At 33.5% G+C, this 22,378-nt stretch overlaps 3 protein-coding genes across 5 annotated transcripts; 1 reads left to right on the forward strand and 2 right to left on the reverse strand.

Annotated features, from left to right (window-relative positions):
• Positions 1–399: 399 nt before the first annotated feature.
• Positions 400–4,816, reverse strand: LOC116033527 (ADP-ribosylation factor GTPase-activating protein AGD12-like). 3 transcript variants are annotated; one of them, XM_031276271.1, is made up of 10 exons: positions 4,682–4,803; positions 4,534–4,579; positions 3,756–3,847; positions 3,303–3,384; positions 2,870–2,945; positions 2,356–2,519; positions 2,017–2,161; positions 1,721–1,837; positions 1,444–1,539; positions 400–801 (listed from the first exon to the last, which is right to left on the reverse strand). In XM_031276271.1, exons 3-10 carry the CDS (start codon positions 3,835–3,837, stop codon positions 520–522), a joined length of 1,044 nt encoding a protein of 347 aa, XP_031132131.1. In that variant the 5' UTR covers positions 3,838–3,847; positions 4,534–4,579; positions 4,682–4,803; the 3' UTR covers positions 400–519. The 3 variants fall into 3 exon arrangements, with proteins under 3 accessions (XP_031132131.1, XP_031132132.1, XP_031132130.1); XM_031276272.1 differs by lacking the exon at positions 4,534–4,579 and having other exon boundaries at positions 4,682–4,816; XM_031276270.1 differs by lacking the exon at positions 4,534–4,579 and having other exon boundaries at positions 4,630–4,816.
• Positions 4,817–6,370: 1,554 nt separating this feature from the next.
• Positions 6,371–11,630, reverse strand: LOC116033068 (ferredoxin--NADP reductase, embryo isozyme, chloroplastic-like). The gene is made up of 5 exons (XM_031275823.1): positions 11,598–11,630; positions 9,263–9,351; positions 8,982–9,084; positions 8,294–8,510; positions 6,371–7,450 (listed from the first exon to the last, which is right to left on the reverse strand). Exons 1-5 carry the CDS (start codon positions 11,628–11,630, stop codon positions 6,951–6,953), a joined length of 942 nt encoding a protein of 313 aa, XP_031131683.1. The 3' UTR covers positions 6,371–6,950.
• Positions 11,631–13,890: 2,260 nt separating this feature from the next.
• LOC116033070 (putative late blight resistance protein homolog R1A-3) lies at positions 13,891–20,464 on the forward strand. Its single transcript, XM_031275824.1, has 2 exons — positions 13,891–16,545; positions 20,150–20,464. Exons 1-2 carry the CDS (start codon positions 13,891–13,893, stop codon positions 20,462–20,464), a joined length of 2,970 nt encoding a protein of 989 aa, XP_031131684.1.
• The last annotated feature ends 1,914 nt before the right edge of the window (positions 20,465–22,378 follow it).

The raw sequence follows: 22,378 nt of genomic DNA on the forward strand, positions 1-22,378 counted from the left end.
ATATATATATATATATATATATATATATATATATATATATATATATATATATAATTCGGACCATTTCGAACCGAATTAACCGTTAACCGAATTTTCAAGATTCATTTAACCATTAACCGAACTAAAAACGATTATTTGAAATTTTTCGATTCCGTCAATTAACCGAAATTTTTCTATAGTTTGCATACCCCAACATAACAATTCACTTTCACTTTCACTTCCAAAATGTAAAATGATTTGTTGTGACATTGAATATATGGAAATAAACACACACACATACATGTGTATATATGTGTATATATATATGTGTGTATATATATATATATATATATACACACACACACACATATATATATATATATATACATATACACACACACACACACACATATATATATATATCTCAACAATCAATATTACAATGAATTTGATAATGAATGTTTTGTTTTAATATTACTCGGGCATCACCCGAATGAAATCTAGAAAAATAAATAAATAAAGAATCTATATTCATATTAACTAGTGATCAAGAGAAATCCACTCTAACTCTAGATGAATTTCTCCTGATTCTACATTCTGCAACTTGAGGAATACTTCTTGTTTAACCTTCCCATCAACAATGTTGATAGTACTATCCTGAATGAGCGCATTATCATGGGATTTTAGCCACCTCCCTATCTGCATGTCACCCAATATTTTGGGATCTCCAAAGGCCATGGCTGAGGTTAACATAGGCTGAATGTCAACCTCTGCCTCCCCCATTATATCATCAGCACTAAATGTGTCATGATCATATACTTGCTGCAATGGAGACATATCATGTTAGTATCAAACGCTTATCACTACGCCAAAAGCTATAGATCACAGCAAAGACATTTTTATTTCCTTAGATATTGCCACCACATTTTAGAGAGACAGTGCTAGACTTGGCCTTTTACTGGCCTCCGTCCAACAATTCCTCTCCCCGCACCTGCCAGTCTTAATTTGGATACCACTTGTTAGGATCAAACGTTTACCATTACGCCAAAAGCTATAGGTCACAGCGAAGCACAAGTTTATTTCCTTATATATATATTGACACCACATTTTCAAGAGACAGAGTGTTGGACTTAGAACTTCACCGGCCTCTACCCAACAATCCCCTAGCCACCAATTGTTAGACTTAGCCCTTCACCGGCCTCCGCCCAACAGATCAGATAAGAAAATGCAGATGTTGGAAATCCAAATCAGAAAGGAAACGTTATTGCATGATGGATTTCACCATCTCCCCTTTCGTTTTCATTTACAATCGTGCACGTGGTTGCATCTACAGGCAAACAGAGACTAGTGTGGATTTGCAGAGTAAATGTCACACAGAAAGTGATGGTGGAACTGTGGAAGTGAAGGAGGATGCAATGCAAGTATACATGATAGAAGGGAAGAAGGTGAAAAGAAGTGTATTACCAGCTTTAGTGCCCCATGATGTAGAGGAACAGAAAGCATGAGTTCTTCATTCCATAGTGGATTCAAATTGCTCTTTATCACGTTTGTTCGCACTGTCTGGGAAACCCAAACAGCAATGAGAGTGTTAATAAGCTGAGCAACATGTCAATGCAGTGCTGATTTGAGCCAAAAAATGTACTCGAAGTAAAAAAGAGAAACACAGAAGAAGTCTGCTTTAATTTTCTTCAATTCGTTGCAAATGTGGTGCATTCCCATATTAGTGACTAATTAAACCAACCTGCTTCCCAAGTGTGAGGACAACATATGGATCACTTTTGAGCATGTCTCGGATTGCTAGGTTTGTTCCTTTGATTACCTTAACCTTCAACATTCCGATGAATTCCACCATGCCTCCCTGTGATGAAGCTCAGTGTTAATGGCATTTTGGAAGAATATAATAAAACTGTCCTCCAGTTAACATGGCTAAACTGCAAACCTAGCTAGCTTATAGTCGTGCCGATAACAATAATTCCAAGCCAGACAAATGCATAGTTTACAGACATTCCATGTGCAAAAAGAGTAGTTAAAACTTACAGAATTGTCCACTGAACTTGAACTCCTAAAGCTACTTTCCATACTCTTCCTGGACGAAGAAAAACTCGATTGAAGAGAGTGATTCTTTGGAGCTGACAAGATGCGCAAACTAGGTTTGAGGAAGTCTTGAAGCTCATATTTAGACCTACAGAGAGTCCATTTACATCAACAGTCAAGGATCTGAGTATTAGGGTACTGTACTTTATCAGCTTCAGAATTCCTACTCTATCTCGGAATATTATTGTAACTCTACTTTTACCCGTCCTGCTCTAACTAGGACTATCTCAAGAGTCTAGTATCGGGAAGCTAGGGCACAACATTTCTAAATACAATCTTGACCTGATAAATTTAGCACGCTGGTCATGGCCGGCATCTGGTCCAGGTTTAGAAACTCCTTGAGGGATATAAGCTTCATAGATTGAATTTGCGGACGCATTTCCTCCAACCTCAATCATTGCATCGATTTCATTATCCGACCATTCATCTAAAGTAACAGACAAAACCTGCACATTTCGGGCATTCATTAATTGGAGATGGAAAATGAAGGAGAAAACAACTACAACAGGCTTAGCTATGAGAGAACATATTGGTAAGATCCATCCCAAAAGGGAAGGAAGCAGAGCCTTCTTAACAGTTAACAGTATTCAATAATCCTCTATGGTAAACATGCAAAAGAATCCCAAGTATGGTTTTGTTAAGAGTTCACGTCGAAAAAAATAAGATAGAACATATGGATTTACAGTACAATGCCATGGGTTAGACTAGCTAATTGATTGGATTCAATCGTTTAGTGTGGCTTGGCCATGTGTACATGGTATGGGCAAACCCAAAGAACAAAAAAGCAAAAACTGACCTTTGAGATGTGAGTGCCAAGGCTTCTATGCACACCAGAACACTTTAAACAGATAAAAACTCCAATATTGGCCGATCTGAAAGTGTAGAAAATTCATTCTAAACATTCAAGCAACAGTATAAAATATAAAACAAAACTCATCAAAGATAGAAAAAGAATGTGCTTAGCTTTCCAACACACAGAAAAAAAAACAGGCTCAATGAATCAGTAAAAGCTTTAGCTAAAACGACCAGAGGGAGGCACATATGACCATAAGTTATGGGTTCAAAGTCTCAGTTAAAGCAAAATTGAGTGTAGAGAATAACATTAAGGATCATATTACCATATGATTGATTGTATTATGTAAAAATTTTGTAATCAACATTTAATTAAAAAAAGGCTGCAATTTACAAATTTAGTCTAGCCAGCCAGCCATTTAGGTGGTGGAACTTACGCCCATTTAGGGTCAGGAGCACCGCAATCAGCACATACACGATTTTCCCTTTGGAGCATGAGGTCTCTCAGTCTTCTATTACCTGTTTAAAACGCCATTCACAAAGAGAAGGAAAAACATCGTTACCAGAAACAAACTAGTAGCAACTGAATGTTATGTGTACATGGTTTCCTCAAACGTGTTATGTGTAGCACATATATATTTTCAGGAGCATATACCTAGTCTAACACATCTTATTGATCAGAAAATCATTCAAGAGTACTATATCCACACGTACTAGGGCCTACATTGCTACTTCAATTCCGCCTATATAATAACAATGGAACTTACTAAAATAAGGAGAATTTACAGGACAATATAATGCTTTGATTTGCGCATTTTCCAAATATGTGCTAGGCTGGGTGATATTGCAAATTAAATCATTTCAGGAAAGGAATGGAATTGAAGTCATACTTGAAGATGGTCTGCTAAGACCAGTTGCTCGTTGGCTCATGGCTCTCTCTCTAGTCTCTATCAATATGCTGCTACCATTCATCAAATTAAAGCTGCATTTTTCGTGAAGAATTAGCCAGTAACACAACAAATTCAAGAATTGGCATCGAAGCTAGCCCATGTTTAAAATTTTACAACTACAAGCTAAGCGAACAGAAATGGTCAATCCAAATCCTTTGCTCCCTAAATGTTGTAAGATAAAATGGATTTTGGAATTTGATTTGCATCCCTACGCGTGAGAGAGAACCTCAATGCTATGTAATTCAAACTTTTTCAAAAAGAGAATTTGTATATATACTAGTGCAAATTCACGTCCTTTATAAGACAAAGGTTACTTACAAGCGTTCCTAACTCCATCTTTTCCTAATCAAATTGATAAATTTGATAATCAATTTCTCATTCGTCCGTTATCTATTTTATACTTATCAAATATCAAAATAAACCTAGACTATTGAGAACCCAAATCCACTCTTACTTGACCAAAATTAAAAGTGAACTCCACTAAAAATTATACTGATAACTTTAAATATCATTTTAAGCCAAATTTTCCAACCGTTCAAACTAAACTGAAAAAGAAGTAATAATCTTTCCAAATCTTCTTCAACAAGTTGCCAGCATTGAACCACACTGATAGAAGCATGTATCAGAAGTGACTCAACTAACAAAAGAATTGAAGGTAAAGTGAAGGAGGATACAAATGATCTGAAGCAAATATATACCAAAAAAGTCCAAAAATCACCTCAAAGACACCAACTCATTTCACGAAAATGAAAAACACGAGAACACTGACAGAAATGAGAGAAGTCAATATATATAATAATAGATAAGGAATTACAAAGTAGAAATGAAGGAATGATTGAAAAGAGAGTGTGAAGAGTTATTGTGACCACGGATTTGTGGATGTTGCCGGTTTTCCTCTCCAGCTGACGGCGAAATGCAGAGACAAGGTAGAGAGAGAGAAGAGAGAGAGGACAGCAAAAAGAAGCGAATATTTACGTTACGTTGAAGATGACAACGTTTACAACTGTCCGCGTAAGACAGTTATTTATTTGATTTTTCTTTTTTCTGACGCAGACAAGGAGCGATTTTTAATTAATATTTAATAAATGCTAGAAACCATTGCGCCGACCAACCCAACGACCCAAAATCCGTTCACGAGTACAAATTCAATTTTTATACGCTACTCGACCTCCATAAAGGCATCCATAATATTATATATATATATATATATATATATATAGAGAGAGAGAGAAATCTGTTCAAATGCTGTCGCATCTTTCTTTGTAGTCGGTGTGGTTTACAACACTAGTTGAAAATGTAAAAAACACACCATAACTCCCCAGACTTTAATTGTGCATTTTTGAACACTGTGTGGTGTTTATTTACATACCTAGTAGTGTGTTTTTTGGTGATGCGTATCTAATTGTGCATATTTGTGTTGCGCATTTTTCTAACACTAATGGTGTATTTTGTCAACACTAGTGATGTATATCGCACCGACCGCACGGGAAGGTGCGGGCGCACCTGAACTCTACTCTATATATAATTCTGCTCATATGTGATCAATGTCTGGCATGCAGTCGTGTGACCTAATTTCTGTCATCCGATTATTGTCATCCAACGGTGACCTATAGCTTAATACACCGTATCACTCAAAAATGCACTACAAAACCCTAAAAAATACACTACATAGCGCTTATAAATGCACCGCACAGTAGCATGTAATACATCCCGCTGACGGGTCTATTGAACTCTTCGACAAGTTTGACACCGCGTTGAATGAACCACGCATCACTCAAAAATGCACTATAGAGCACTCAAAAATGCACCACACACTAGCACGAAATGCACCTCGATGATGGGTCTATTGAACTCGTCGACGGGTTTGACACCCTCATTGAGTGGTGCAAAACTAAGTGTACTACAAATCAATGCACCACGTATCACTCAAAAATGCACTATAGAGCACTCAAAAATGCACCATAGAGCAATTATAAATGCACCACACACTAGCATGTAATGCACTCCGATAACGGGTCTATTGAACCCGCCGACGGTTTGGCACCTCGTTGAGTGGTGCAATACAGATCAATGCACCATGTATTACTCAAAAAATGCACCACATAGTACTTAAAAATGCATCACACACTAGCACTTAATGTACCGCTGAAATATACATGGTGCAAGAAATTATGAAATTGCCGCCGCATAATTTCTCTTCATTGATTTCCAGAGTCAAGGTGTGAGACTGGAAGACTTTGGATGATTTGCAAGGCATCAGTCTCAAGTTGACGGTGAGTGTAGCTTTGTTCTTTTCCTTTGACTTTATTTTCTTTGAATACCTAAACACTAGAAAATTTGAAAAATAACTTCCGAAAGTCATTTTTTGAGTTTCCAAACGGACTAAAGTTGTAGTATTAAGATACAGAAAGTCAGAGAATACAAAGCAAAAGGAGTATTAGACAGGACTTTACAAAATATATATGGAATTGAATAAACATGGGTCGATCAACTATTTAGAATATTCAACAACGTAATAATACAAAAAGGAATCAAATGTTGTACAAGTAGATTAGTTGGATTGAACATGACAAACACATGAAGCCCAGACTGGATTTAGCAATAGTGCCCACTCCCAATTCCACAGGGTTTTGGAAGTTACACAGAAACAATCTGTGGAATAGGATTACATTATTCAGGAATAGGATTGACAAACATGGTCCATTAGTCCATATTCCTATCAGAACACATTGCAAACATTGAACTAAAATGACATGGTAGCATCCTCTCTATGGTCTCAAGGATTCTAATCCTTCGTCCGTAAGGACAGCTCAGGTGGTAAGAGTGCTCTGCCTACAGCCGAGAGGTTGGAGGTTCGATCCTCAAACCCTTGGGTTTGAGCCGGTCAGCTATGGGTAACCTAGGCTGGTTTACCTCTTTGTGGTTCTTTGCTGGCTAGGGTCATAGGGCGAGGAGAAAACCTCGTTAAAAGATGGATTCTAATCCTTCCCACTAAAATCTACATCTCATTCTGCAATACCTACCTACTAAAGCAGCTTCCATTTTCACCAGCAAATAACACCAAACATGCGAGTTCTCTCTTGAATCAATACTCATACAAACAATTATCTGAACAACAATGCTGTTATTTTGCTATCAGTAGACCTCAACGTGCCACTGTTTGTTCTTTTTGAGTTGTGAAAGCTTCGTCTCCCAGCTCTCCCCTCTTTCCTCCGCCACCCGCTTCAACGTATCCTGAATTCCAGGCATCATTCCCTTCAGCCCACAGAAATAGATGTGCGCTCCTTCATCCAGCAGTTTGAAGATCTCATCACTGTATTCCTCAATTTTGTCCTGAACATACATCTTGCCTCCTCTCTTGTTCTTCTGCTCCCGGCTAAGAGCACGATCGTACCTGAAATTATCTGGATAATCCTGGAGATATTTGGTGGACTCCTCATCGTACAGAAGACTGTCCTGGTTGGCCACCCCAAGGAAGAGCCAAGCAAGGCCATTGAACTTGAATGTTGGGACAGCTTCCATAAACATACGGCGAAGGTACCCTCTGAAGGGAGCCACACCAGTGCCAGTTGCAATCATAATGTGTGTAGCATTTGGGTTATCTTCAGGCAGAAGCATTACCTTACCAGAAGGACCTGTCAAAATTTTGAAAACATACTAAGGATGGTGCAGCGTTTAAATTTTCACAACTATAGTCAATCATTTTACTTCATTTTAAACCAATCAGTCCAGAGCACAGGTGGAATAGCATAAAACAAGCCTGGCAGCAACAAGATATTTAGAATCTATTTTACAATACAAAAAGATCAAAGGATTAGCCAACAGATAAGATTCAGAAAGCATGAACAAATGGCAGACTATAGCTAGAAATTTTTTACAAAAACATTATTGCCTTATTATGGAAATTTCTGTGCCCCACCATATAAAATTGTCTATTTTACTGACAATCATTTCCTTCTATATAAAATTTAGACCCCCGTACTGTATAGCAAATTGTCTAATGTCACATGAAAAGTAAACTACATTGTATCTTTATCTAATGGTTAGATAGAGATATAAACCAGCTTTGGTGCTTTTGTAATGTCTGGTCATCTGGTGGCACAAGCTTACTGTCTTCTTCTCACTTTGTGAATAATATGTTGTACACTCAACAACAATATCATGCTTAAAGTAATTATGAGAAAAACACGCATTATTTTGAATACAAAATATCAAATATATCCCAGTTGATGCGACATTTTCAGTAAAGTGGATAACTGCAGCTAATATAAGAAAAAATATACAAAAAGGACAGACATGATATTTTGAAAGAAATATTAATTACAGAGAGACTATCATTCATTCAGACAGGCAGCTTAAGTTAAATTTAGCAATGCTATTTTTTCATTTGGTTACCTTAAGCATCTATGCAATAGGTTGGTTCTGAACTTCTGATGAAAACATTACTAAACAACTATATCAAACAAGTGATTTCTTACCGGTGATCTGCACTTTGTCTCCAGGCTTTGAATCGCATAGGAAATTGCTACAAACTCCCTTTTTTGATGGATCTTCTTTTCCTGTCTCAGGATCATAGTACACAGCACGTCTGACACACAAACTAGCTGTTTTCCCAAAGGAATCTCCATATCTGGTAGATGCAATTGAATATAGACGAACATTGTGGGGAGCACCTGGTTTCTTTGGATTTTCTCCCTGGAATACAATCGCAAATGAGGTTTACAAAACTATCTGAAGCTATAACCCATAGCACAATATATATTGTTCAAAGGAACCAAGAGAAAACAAGTTGTCAGCTTGCTTAATCAATACTAGAGTCTATAAATGTAATCAATCCAAGCGGAACTTGGCCTTGATGTTTGAGCTAAGATCATGGTTAAATATAGAAACTAGGCAAAGATCATTTATTATTATTATACTAACTGTAAAAATCATGTAATATCTCTTTTTACGGTTAGCTTTACCTAGTTAATGGTTACTACTATACTATAGGTCTATACCATGCAGGACAAAAAGCTTAGCTTTTGTGCACATACATGATACATTATATGATTCATGTAATCATCCATATCCACAAGGTAAATTTTAGCATAATAAGTAAAACACTAGAAACTTATTCAGATTAATTGTAATGGAAGCAACACATAAATTAGAAACATGACTTACAGGAGGAATAACACCATAGCTTTGTCCTTCCCAGTAAGGAAGATTGCCGCCATGGTCAATCACAATATGACAGGTCTCCCCAGGAGCTTTAGGGCCTACAAGCCTTGAGAGGGACAGCAAAAGTGGGGTTAGTTAAAAACCTTAAAGAAGGATTTTCGCAGGGACGAATCAGCATTGAGAGGGACAGCAAAAGTGACCTGCACGAACATAGCCAAAAATAAAAATCGAATCTTCATACAAAAAAAAAAAAGAAAAAAAACTAAATTCACTTCAAAACAGACCTGAGAGACGGTAGAATGAGCCATGATCGCAACAGATACACAGCTTTACTGTCTCTAGGCTTGTGTGAGGAAGATTTGCAGTGGAAATGCTGAAAGACAATAGAAATATATATATATATATATATATATTTTCCCTCTTGGGATTTGAGAAGTAGAAGCGGGGAAAGGGGGGAAGAGAACAAGTTGGAATTTGTTTGAGGAAGTGAGGTTTAATCCCTTGGAGAGTTGCAAAGGACGGCTAATTGCTTCTTAACACCTTTTCTCCCCTCCCAAACGTCTTGCTTCTCGCAGCAGATCCGCTTATGGCACAATTTTAATGCTAAAGAGGAAAATTAATCATTTGATTACTGTTTATGTATGGAGTAATCCTACATCAATGGATAAATATTGTTGTACTAGTTTTTCTTGTGCGCGATGTGCAAAAATTAGGTGCCCAATATTAGTATTTTATATTAAAATTTTAATTTTAATATAATAATAATAATAATAATGTAAAATATTTTTATAAATTAGATATTTACTAGTATATTTTAAAAAATAACTAACATATAACTCTAATATTTAATGTGTATATTTTATTATTATTATTGAATAAGATAAGAAAATATATGGTGGATGCATTGCATAGTAACAATAAGATAAGTTCAGTGGCCTATTTGACACTTTTTCCAAAGATATATAATTTTATTAGTTATATTGTCTTTATTTTCTACAATGCAAAGATAAAAGATTCCTTACCTTAAAATTCATTAATTAATTGTATTCACTACATTATTCATTGTCTTCTTTTTACAGTATGTTGTAATTAAATACTTTGTATTAAAGTTATAATACAAAATAACGCTATATATTTATTTACCAAGTATTCAATTAATAACATAGAAAAATTAACTACTTGGGGAAGATTTGTTGACAAAGAATACATTCAAATAACCCAATAAATTGAAGTGTGAAATATCCCGTAATATTTTTTAGACTACATCATATTTCTTTATTATATGATTTAAAATGTACAAATTTTTATTACCAAAAGTAATAATTATTTATACTATCATTTTTAGACTAATTAGTATTTAGATTAACGTTTTTACAAAATTACAAACATGTATTTTAGTGATAATTATAATCAACCTCTCATATATTATCTTGTGTTCATATAGTTTGAATTAACGATTTAAATAAACAAATTCAACATTAAATTACATATTCATAAACATCTTCTTATATAATCTTGTATTGATATACTTTTTTTTGATAATATGTATTGATATACTTTTAAGTACTTATTTAAAAATAAACATTGAGCACTATCTTATTCGCGCAATGCGCGTGGAAAATTAGTAATAATAATAAGGTTAGCAGAAAAAAGTAAAATCATGCATTCCTGCCTAAACACGTTTGCTTAAACAATAGAATAGGAAAAATGGAAAAGGAAACAGAATTTAATGATTAATACTAATTAATAATAATCAATAAAAAGTTAGCAGTAAAAAGGAAAAATAAAAAGGATCCTTAATTCTCAGATTAATACTAATAATGTTAACAGTAAAAAAGGAAAAATGAAAAACAAAACAGAATTCACTTAGGAAATGGAATTCACTTAATAATAATAATGTTACCAGTAAAAAAGGAAAATCCTACCAAAAATCTATACAATTTTTAAAAACAAAATCATCCTTTGTGTTTTCTCGCTCAAACTCTTCCGCCCAAACAATTAATAATTAATAATTAATTAATAATAATATTAATAAAATGGAAAAATACAAAAGCATATGTAATTCACTTATATTGTTAGGAGTTAAAAAAGGAAAAATGAAAAAAGATCTCTAACGCATTTCTACTATACTAATAAGAGCCAAAGAGAGTTAGGCCTAAAATGGGTAGAAAAAATGCCATCGCGTTTATTTAAAAAATATCTCCAATTTAAACCCTTGATTGGGACTCAATCTACGAATATAATTAAACCCTATTTTTTTTTTTTTACCTAAAGAAATTGTTTCACATGATCCGTTATATATATATATATATATATATATATGTTCTAGATCAGGTGAGGACCATGTGTACTAATCCAGATCATCCATTTGAACTGATCTAACGGCTATGAATGCAACTGCACAACAACGTGGGCGAGATGCACAATATTCACACTATGAATGCGCAACAAACTGAGACCGAATGCATAATACTATAGCTCATGAATGAAGCTTTCAAACCAGTTCCTGATTTCAGGAGTTTTAGGAGTGCATATGAGTTCATGAGTGCATGAGTCAAGGTGCGCTTCTCTTCCAATCGAATATTTTCTATTAAAGCAAAGCCAAGAGGAGAAGTATACCAGTCCGGCGCAATCAGTTATCAACCAAACCATTCCTTTTGTTTTGCAACTGGATAGTCTCCCGAAACTGGTCAACTGGAAAATCCGGAACATAAACTAAGAATGAGTGCACAACAAACTGAGCGCGAAAAATTAAATCTATTGCATATAATTAATCACAACCAAATGAAGCACAAACAAAGAGCTAATATTGCCTCCACTGAGGCTCAAACCCACCCCCTCCCATTTGGAGATGCAACCGGGTGCCACTACTCACAAAGTCTTTGGCAATATATATATATATATATATATATATATATATATATATATATATATATATATATATATATAAATTATGGTTCAGGTGCAAAACACAAATATGCACCATTAAGTACGCATCGCCAAAACATGCGCCACTAGGTATGCAAGTATAACTTATATATATGAATCCTGATCATATGAAAACAACTTCTCAGGTGAGAACGTGTGGACAAATCCAAACCATTGATCTACAATATCTTATGGATGAGAACTCAAATAAAAAATGAGTGTGGTCATTTTCATAAATATTATAAATTTTTAAAATGAACGGGTTTTTTTCGTAAATATTACAAAGTAGGTTTATTATGAACCGTTAAGTCTACTAGATCAATGGTTTAAAATTGTCCACAAGTTCTTATCTGAGACATTGTTCTCACCTGATTAGTGACCATATAAATAAATAAATAAATAAATAAATAAATAAATAAATATATATATATATATATATATATATATATATATATATATATAGTCATCATCAGGTGCGGCCTTGTCATTAGGTGTGGTCGTGCGGCCTATTTTCAGCCATTAGATCATATCAAATCATCAAATCAACGCGCAATATATATATGTTACACAATACACCATTCTACGTACTAAAACGTACCAGATGACCGATAAAACACCTCATTCCACACTATAACCAAATGCACATATTCACTTAAAATTCATCAATATATGTGATAAAGCGCATCATTCTACGTATTAAAATGCACCACAACGTGCCTCATGTCAGATTATAAGTATACACTACTTACACATTAGAAAACATGTGTTAAAATATGCATCATTCTACGTATTAAAATGCTGCACCACAACGTGTGTTAAAATGCACAATTCTACCCGTTGAAAATCTCCATCCCAGATTATAAACACGCACTATTACACTTATTAGAAAATATGTGTTAAAATACACACCATTCAATGTATTAAAATGCACCAGAGGACGGATTAAAACACACTACACACCATTCCACAACACAGTTATTAGAAGCATATGTGTTAAAATACACAACATTCTACGTATTAAAATGCACCACGGGACATATTAAAACACACCATTCCACAACACAGTTAATGTACCGACATACGTAATAAAACGCACCACATCATGTATTTAAACGCATCACACTATGTACTAAAATGCACCATTTCAATTCACGTAATATAGATACTAAAATTACCATAATACTCTCACTTAAACATACGCAAATTTCAGTTGAATTAATAAAATCGGATGACGCAGATTAAGTCGCACGACCGTATAGAAGCTCACGCCGAATTTGAATAAAAATCTATATATATAATATATATGTCGTTGGCTTCAAGGGTTTGGTGGAGATCTTCTCGAGGTTAGAAAACAGTTTTGTTTTTCCTCAAGTCTTTGTTGTAACTTGTAAGATTCCCAATCTCCATCACTAAAATGCATCAAATATATTTTAATGAAACAATAATCCGGCCGGATTTTAGGGCGTGCAAAATGTACAACAACACAGGGCCCCAAAATTTTGGGGGTCCTAGTCCAGCCATGACCCAATAATTAATATATGTATTTCGGTATTTGTGATTATATTGACCTCAAAATTAGGTTTTCATAACTGATCTAAATTCTATTACGTAGTATTCAAAAAAAATTCTATTCCGTAATATTCACGCTAATCAAGTTTCTTTAATCTGCATTTTATTTATACTTTTATAGGGTCTCACTTATTTACCCGCACATGTCTCCGCAAATAAAAAAACAATTGGCCCTCAGCTATACACAAGCATAAACAAAGTGAGAAAAAGTCTTAATTACATCACAAACAGACTTGTCCGGAGAATGAAGCCGGCCGGCTGCCGTCCTGCATGTTTCTTAAGCTTTTAATCATAAACTCAAAATACATATAATACTAACTCTCAGCTTTTCATCATAAACTCAAATTACATTATTCACACAAACACAGAGAGAGAAAAAAACAAAGTTTCAATTACAATATACAGAGAGAGAAGGATGGCTTGTGTAGCTGTAACTTCTCTTGTGAGGACATTAGAGCTTGAGTTCATGCAACCTCAACTACGTCCAATTGTCCAAGACAAAGGACTCATCTCTGGAAACGAAGAGCTCATCAGATCTCTCCACCAAAAGCTTATCAATTTGATGGAACAGTTGGATGATCATGAGCAAAGAATCCATGGAGTTGAAGCAATTAAACGTTTGGAAACAAAGCTTAGAGATGTAGCTTTCAGAGTAGAAGATGAAATAGAATTTCTCATAGCAGATCTTTATGTGAAAAACACTCCTCTTGACCGGATAAATCTTCGAAATTTTCATCGACCCAAAGGAAAATCACGTCCTTATTGTCACAATCTTCATCTTATATTGCAACGGGCAATAAAAGACATTAATCCCATCGAAGAAAAGTTGGTGATAGTGAAGAACAAGTACAAGCGTGTCACAGATCTGCAAGGGACAAACACTAGTACTGCACTTGATTCCTTCCAACATGCTTCGCACTATGAAGGCATAATGGTTGGGAAAAATGATGAGTTCAAAACTATTAAGGATATGCTTACCCTACATCCATCTAAGCAACGAGAAGTTGTCACGATTAAAGGTATGGGAGGAATCGGAAAGACAACTTTAGCAAGGAAAAGTTATAAAGATTCATCAATTAGGTCCCACTTTGACAAGAGAGCATGGGTTGTTGTGTCCCAATTTTATAATAAGAGACAAATGCTCATATGTCTTCATAATTCAATTTTGAAACAAAGCAATGCGGAAAGCTTAACTGATGAGGAGCTAGAAGAGCAAATCTACAGGTGTTTGAAGCGTCAAAAGTACTTGGTTGTGATGGATGATGTATGGAGCGGAGAGTCGTGGGATGATATCAACGCTTGCTTTCCTGATGACGGAAATGGTAGTAGAGTGTTGCTAACTACTCGTCTTGAGGTGGTGGCTAATTGTGTAAGTTCCGGCAATGACTTTTCTCACCAAATGAACTTGTTAGATCACAACGAGAGTTGGACTCTGTTTCATAGAAAGGCATTATTGGAGGGTGTATCTCAGGGTGTTGAATTCGAGATGATTGGAAGACCCATTGTTGAAAAATGTAGAGGATTGCCTCTGGCAATTGTTGTGGTTGGAGGGCTATTTTCCAAACTGAACACACTAGACGATTGGAAAAGTGTTGCAAAAGCTCTTGATGATTCATCAACTACAACAACTATTGTAGAAGTGTGCTCAAAAATACTGTCATTGAGCTACAACCATTTGCCTCACAACTTTAAGGCTTGCTTTTTATATTTGGGAATTTTTCCAGAAGATGAAGAGATTTATGCTAAAAGACTCGCAAGGTTATGGGGCGCCGAAGGACTTATAAAGGCATCTAAGAATGAGAGTTTGGAAATGGTGGGTCAAAAGCACATAAAAGAACTTATAGATAGAAATCTAATTCTACTAAGCGAGCAGAGCTCCTGTGGGACAAGAATTAAGACATTTAAGATGCACGACGTGTTGCATGCCTTCTGTGTGAGAGAAGCTCAAAACGAAAGCCTTCTACATGTTGTCAATGAAAATGGAACCGGATTTGCTCACAAAAGTTTCCGTTGGCTAAGTATCACATCATCAAAGCTTGACATCTCTAGATTATATTCATACCCAAAAACCTGTCGCTCCATGTTTGAATTTTCCACGTATCAAATAACAAAGTTGGTTCCGCAAAATTTCGAGACATTGAGAGTTTTGTACACAACTGATGTCAAGCCTAAACCAGTAGTATACCCTAGAACTGTGCATCTTTTCACTCCCATCCATCTCAGGTACCTATCTTCCACAATAGGTAAACCACTGAATTCAAAATCGTCGAATGCTTGGAATCTTCAAACACTTTGTGAATACATTCCCCCACCACTCATCAATTCCAATTCCTCTTTTGACTTAAACTTTCCACATTTAAGCTATTATCATTGTGATCAAATAAATTGCTTAGATCCTCTAGAGTTTGTTCATCAAAACTTAGAGAGCATTTCAGAATTGGGTCTTTTTCATTGCACAAAGGAGTTATTTACAAGTATTCCACATGTGAAGAAAGTAGGCATTGTTGGAGATGGTTCAAGTAGTACTCTCGATTGGGTTCGTTGCCGGATTGGAAACCTTGCCTATTTACAACAACTCGAGAGATTGAAAATTTATGTTTACCATGGGTGTTTTAGTTACTCAATTAGTGGCCAAATTGCTCGCTTGAAAAACATTAAGAAGTTGTCATTTTACAATACCAACTTTTTGTGGGAAGAAATGGGCGTTCTTAGCAAGTTGCCACGGCTTGAGGTGATGAAGATGAAAAGATGGGCCTGCAAAGGCCAAAAGTGGGGACTAAAAGAAGATGAGAGATTTTGCCGATTAGTTTTCTTGAAATTTGATGGTGTTGATCTCGAGCGTTGGGAGGTCAATGATGATAATTTTCCTAAACTTGAGAGGCTAATCCTATATGATTGCTCTCGTTTGGAAGAGATCCCAAGCAGCTTTGAAGATATTCAAACGTTAAAGTCGATTAAATTGAGAAGGTGTCTTCTTTCTGCAGTAACTTCAGCCAAGAAAATTGAAGAAAGCCAACATGATTATGGAAACACAGACATGGTTGTCATTGAGGAGAACACAATATGTCAGGTCTCTCTCCTTTTTTCTTTTCTTTTTTTTTTTTAAGAAAAAAATTATTTCTGAACTTCATTTAATTTGATGATACCCTAAGTTAGTTTGAATGATTCATGACAGAGCTGATAAGGCAGGCAGTACCAGATCAGAGGAGTAGAAAAAGAAAAGGTATGTACTATGTATACAGTAAACATATGTATACGGGAGGTGGTGGGTTCGAGTCTCAGTGGAGGCAATACTAACTCTTGTGCTTCAATAGTTGAGAAAGTAGTTATGAACAGATACTGCATTGTAATAGAGTTAGTAGCATTCAAAAAAAGTAAACCTATGTATCCTACCTTAATTAAATCACAATACCCAAATTGATATGATATTTTCCACATTCTCATTATTTACTTAAAGGGGAATTGTATATCAATGAGGAAATGAATAAAACATAGTACAATTTTGCTGAGTATAAGGCACAAAATAAACAGAAAAGATTTATTATCTTGCAAATAATTAATAAGCAAAAAATCAATTTTTTTTTCAAAGAATATAATTTTTTTTTGTTAGAAAATGACTTTATCTTTAAAGGAATATATATGGAATCAGGTGCGAACCTGAGTAAAGAGAGAAGGTTATATATGTCCCTGAATCTTATAAACTTTTTGAATCCAAATTATTTGTATGTTGTGCTTTAATGATTGCACATTCTTCTGGGCACATATACCCGTAGCACTTTAATACTTCATTGAGGTTCTATTTGAGAAAATTTATTTTAAGTTCTCGACTTCTTGGACATTATAGGTCTGTTGGTGTTTCTGTTTGGAATTGAAATTAGTTACTAAGTTTACAACTTGATCAATTTGACTAGAATTGTCCTCTCTTCAATACAAAAATAACACAATTTACAATTATTTAATCAAAATTCACCCCGTGCCCTCCTTTTCTCATTTTCTGTTTGCTCTTCTTCCTCTTTTTCTTTTCTTTTTTCTTTTCAATTCATTTTTTTCTCTCTCCTTTCCTCCTTTATAAAGCTTACTATTTTTTTTTAATTTTTTTTCAATACGTGATGTGAAGAAATAAATGCTCAATATTAAAGTCATATTTATATTGATTTTTTTAAAATAATTGTGTTATATATATATATAGGGTCATAATCAGGTGTGTCCACCCCTTAACGTGCAGTCAGTGCAGCCTCACCACTATGTGTACAAATATACACCACTCAATATTACGAAATGCACCACACAAATATGCATCATTAAGTACGCATTACCAAAAAACACACCACTAGGCATGCAAATATACACCACACAGTGTTAGCAAATGCACCATTAGGGGCAGAGGAGTACAGTTATGGTGCATTATTTTGGGTGTGTGATGTGTTTTGTGGTGTTTTTGTGTATTTTCATTGTGGTGCGTTTCCTAAAATTGAGTGGTGCATTTTCTAACATTGAGTGATGTGAACCGCACCGACCGCACGGGAAGGCGCGGCCCCATTTGAACAGATTTATATATATCTACTATACTAATAAGAGTCAAAGAGAGTTAGGCCTAAAATGGGTAAAAAAAATGGCGGTCAAATTATTTAATTAAATGGATGGTTCAGATGAATTATTTAATCAAATAGATGGTTAAGATAATTCAGATTAATATTATTAATAGAGATTACCTAATTTAACCTTACTTTTATGATTATCCGTTAAGTTTTCCGTTAAATATTCTCTTCTCCGTTAATATTCCGTTAACTTTTAACTTACCTATTAATTTCTATAAGAAATGTCTTAGGTTCGAACCTTATCTCAATCAAATTTGACATAATTAAGTTTCTTAGTCTATTTTACTCTTATTAAATTAAATAAATTAGTAGCTACAACAAAAAATGATACATATGTTTTTCTTTAATTTAGAATTATGTGTCTACAATACCTTTATTTGAAAAAATTATTCATTATCAAAAAATTAAATTAAATAAGAGAAAATAATTTCATTAGTTATATTGTCTTTATTTTCTCTCATGCAAAGATTCTTTACATTCGAATTTATTAATTGATATTCATTACATTGTCCATTATCTTATTTTTACAATATCTTGTAATTAAATATCAAAGTTATAGTACAAAATAATGTTATATATTTATTTACCAAGTATTTTATTAACACTATGGAAAAAAATTCAAAAAAATTTGAAGCTAATTATATCAACTACTTGGGGATTGGTTGACAAAGAGAGTACTCAAATAATAACCCAACAAATTGAAGCGGAATCACTCTATTTTACTTTTATTGAATTAAATAAATTAGTAACACCAAAAAATGATACATATGTATTTCTTTAATACCATGAAAAAAAATAGTTTGAAACCAATCATATTAACTACTTGGGGGATTTGTTGACAATGAAAGTACTCAAACAACCAATTACCCAGCAAATTGAAGTGAGAAACTACCTTTTAATATCTTTGGAATACATAATATTTTAAATTTCAAATTTTTATTAATTTATTTAATCTTTTTTCTTAAACTAGGGATTTATTTATCAACAATAACTCATTCAACAATAATGGTTGAACCAAATGAACCCCAAGCAGAACACCTAAAGGAAAGTTCATAGCTCCTATATCATAATTTCATTGCATGACGTTGTCATCTATGCTACCAACAATAACCGAATTGCAAATAACACACTACCAACAAAAAGAAAGAGAACAAATAGTAAAGATGAAGACAATGACAATGTTAATCAAAAGAGAATTAAGAACACTTAGAAAAATTCAAATTAAAAGTAGTATTTATTTAAACTATCATTTTTAAACCAAATATTTAGACTATCGATTTTACAAGGTTGCAAACATTTATTTTAATAATAATTATAATGAATTTTCTATATTATCTTGGATTCATATACTTTGAGTTAGATATTTAAATAAAAAAATTTGACATTCAATTATGCATGTTTAAACTTCTCCTATATAAACTTGCATTGATATACTTTCAAATATTTATTCAAATATAAACATTGGGAATTAACCCATTCGCGCCATGCGCGTATAAAACTAGTATATATATATATATATATATATATATATATATATATATATATATATATATATTATATTGTTAGTTTTATGACTTTTGGATATTCAAATAAGGTAGGCCAACATTACCTGTTAGAATAGTGAGAATATAGGAAAAATGTAGGAAAAATATATGAAGAGAATATAGGTATTGTATTGCTCAGAATTATCCCCTTCTTCTATGTATGGAGGGTCTATTTATACATATTTTGGGTCTATTTATACATAATTAACTTGTATAGTATAGAGGTTCTCTCTCGCGCGCAGGGGGATGCAAATCAAATCCCAAAATGAGCCTGAAAAGGCTAGACCGCGAAGCTCCAGCACCCCAGGAGGCGGTAAATAAGGTTTTAAGGAGAGAGGTAACTCGACTTGTGCTTCCAACCTACCCTAAAGATCACCATTCTCGTCCTCATTTTCAAGATAAGTTTTCCCTTCGTGGATTTCTATTTGTCTCCATTTTTCCTAGAATTTTTTGAGATTATTTCCAACAATCTTAAAACTTTATCTATCCCTTTGTTTTTCCCTTGATTCTCGAATTCCTTGGAGAAATGAAGAATCCCGTTTTGCCAGTGATCATCAATGGGGATGAGAACCGTAATGTTGTTGTGAACAACAATGGAGGGAATGGCAACATCGTTGCACATTCTCGGGCACCAATGAACGTTGGTTCACAGAACGGTGTGAGCATTAAGGAATATATTCCTACGATGCGGGTATCTTCGGTACCAAGTGGATCGGCCAATATCCACGAAAAATCCAATGGCTTTGTGACTACTACATGGTCTGAGGATTATTGTAGTACAAACAACAATTTCAACCATAATCAAGGGAAGAGCAAGCGAAAGTTAGTTCTCAAAAAGATTGTGTGAAGAAGGTGAGGGGCCACTATGAAGCGAACTGTCATCCTAGTGAAAAGATTGAGATCATTAATGTTGAATTAATTTTCTCCATTTTCCCAAGAATTTTTCGAGATTATTTCCAACCGTTTGTGTTTTAGTTTAAATAGGAGCATTTTGGTTATTTAAATAATATTCCTTTTCTATTCAATAATGAACCAAACATAGATTAATATTCATATTCTATTGCCTTCTTATTTTATTCATGTTAAAATTCTATTATATTCAATTTATTTTTATTATTTGAACCAAATGCCAGGTAATGAAATAAGAATTTTTAATAAGAGATAATTAATGTTGAATTAATTTGAGGAGACTAACTTTTTTGAAGTGAATATTATTAGTATCATAAATGCATAACTTCCCAAAACAACTAAATTTAAGATTAAAGTCAAGCATTGTAAATGCCAATAATCTTATGGTCTAGTGGCATAAAGGTTCTGTTTGTAGAGCTTATTTAGGAGCTTATAATTTATTTTAAATTAATAATAAGCTATAAGTTCTGTTTAGTAATGTTCTCAAAATAAGCTAGTAGCTTAAAATAAGAGTTTATTTTGAAAAGATACTTTAAGTAGCTTTTCAAAACTATGCTAGTAGCTTCTTAATTTTTTTCAATCTTTATCATTATTATTTTAAATAAATGACATCTTTTATCCCTCCTAATTAAAATCCTTTTGACTTTTTCTCTTCAATATGTTTGGTTATAATTTCAATTTGACATTTGTGTGTTTGAATATTAATTTTTGTACGAACTAATTTTATGAACTATAAATATTTTGTTTTACTTTATATATTTTCAAATATTTTTTCTTACTTTATATTTTATTAAAATATATTAGTTTCATTATTTTATATTTTAATATGTATACAAATCTATTTAAATTTAAAACTATTTAAATTTTATGAAGATGTTTTTTTTTAGGCTTTTTACCTTTATCAGCTTATCAAAAAGCTAATTTATAAACACTTTTAGGCATAATAGTTAGCTTAACAACTCTTCTACTACTTTTTCAACTAGGTTTGTCAAACATAGCCAAAATAATTTTCTCATATGAGATGTCATACTATATTCGTAACAAAGTTATTACAACTTTTTACGTTGACACTTTTGGACAAAAATATCCTCTCTTTAATAATAACTAAAGTACTAAAAAAGTATTATAATTTATGATTTAATTTATATTTTGTAATTATTATTTACTATTTTATTCCAATATTTCAAATATAATTAATTTTAATTTATATTTTGTAATTAGTATTTACTATTTTATTCCAATATTTCAAATATAATTCATTTTAATTTATAATTTATTATAATAGTAACAACAACAACACTAAGTGCCACGTGTCCAGATGTAGTTTCACTTAAACTTATAACTAGGTGCACTTAGGTGCATGAATGTTACCAAGATAAATTACTTGCACATGTAAGTGAAAATAGGTGCACAAGTGCATGTAAAATGTATTACATGTGCAAGTAAAATGTACATTGAGTATCAATACTAAATGCACCTAACGTTATAACTAGTTGCACCTAATGGTATAATTAGTTGCACCTAGGTGCACGAATGTTGACAAGGTAATTAAATAACTTGCATTTGTAAGTGAAAATATGTACACTTTTAAGTGATTTTACTTGCAAATATGCACCAACTACTTGCACTTATAACACATTTATTTGCACCAATATTCGAGTTATTTACGAAAAATGCCACCGCGTCGTTTTTTTAAAATTACATCTGATTCGTTGATATGGACACGTGGACAGCTGTGGATCGTTCTTATTTCTCTTCTAGGTACCCGTTCTCATTAGATCGTGCATATATATATATATATATATATATATATATATATATATATATATATATATATATATATATATATATA

Source organism: Ipomoea triloba, chromosome 10 (assembly GCF_003576645.1).
Source record: "Ipomoea triloba cultivar NCNSP0323 chromosome 10, ASM357664v1".
Classification (NCBI taxonomy): domain Eukaryota; kingdom Viridiplantae; phylum Streptophyta; class Magnoliopsida; order Solanales; family Convolvulaceae; genus Ipomoea; species Ipomoea triloba.

What these genes read in the sequence shown, in the direction of transcription:
- LOC116033527 (XM_031276272.1), bottom strand. Translation starts at nt 3,837, where the DNA reads ATGAATGGTAGCAGCATATTGATAGAGACTAGAGAGAGAGCCATGAGC. An exon ending in TTGGCACTCACATCTCAAAG is followed by an intron (nt 2,520 to 2,869) that starts GTCAGTTTTTGC and finishes CGAAATGTGCAG; the next exon opens with GTTTTGTCTGTTACTTTAGA. An exon ending in ATCATGGGGCACTAAAGCTG is followed by an intron (nt 802 to 1,443) that starts GTAATACACTTC and finishes TCTCCATTGCAG; the next exon opens with CAAGTATATGATCATGACAC.
- LOC116033068 (XM_031275823.1), bottom strand. Translation starts at nt 11,630, where the DNA reads ATGGTTTGGTTGATAACTGATTGCGCCGGACTG. An exon ending in TAACTGATTGCGCCGGACTG is followed by an intron (nt 9,352 to 11,597) that starts GTATACTTCTCC and finishes ATTGTCTTTCAG; the next exon opens with CATTTCCACTGCAAATCTTC. An exon ending in CTCATTCTACCGTCTCTCAG is followed by an intron (nt 9,085 to 9,262) that starts GTCTGTTTTGAA and finishes GTCCCTCTCAAG; the next exon opens with GCTTGTAGGCCCTAAAGCTC.
- LOC116033070 (XM_031275824.1), top strand. Translation starts at nt 13,891, where the DNA reads ATGGCTTGTGTAGCTGTAACTTCTCTTGTGAGGACATTAGAGCTTGAG. An exon ending in AGGAGAACACAATATGTCAG is followed by an intron (nt 16,546 to 20,149) that starts GTCTCTCTCCTT and finishes GGAGAAATGAAG; the next exon opens with AATCCCGTTTTGCCAGTGAT.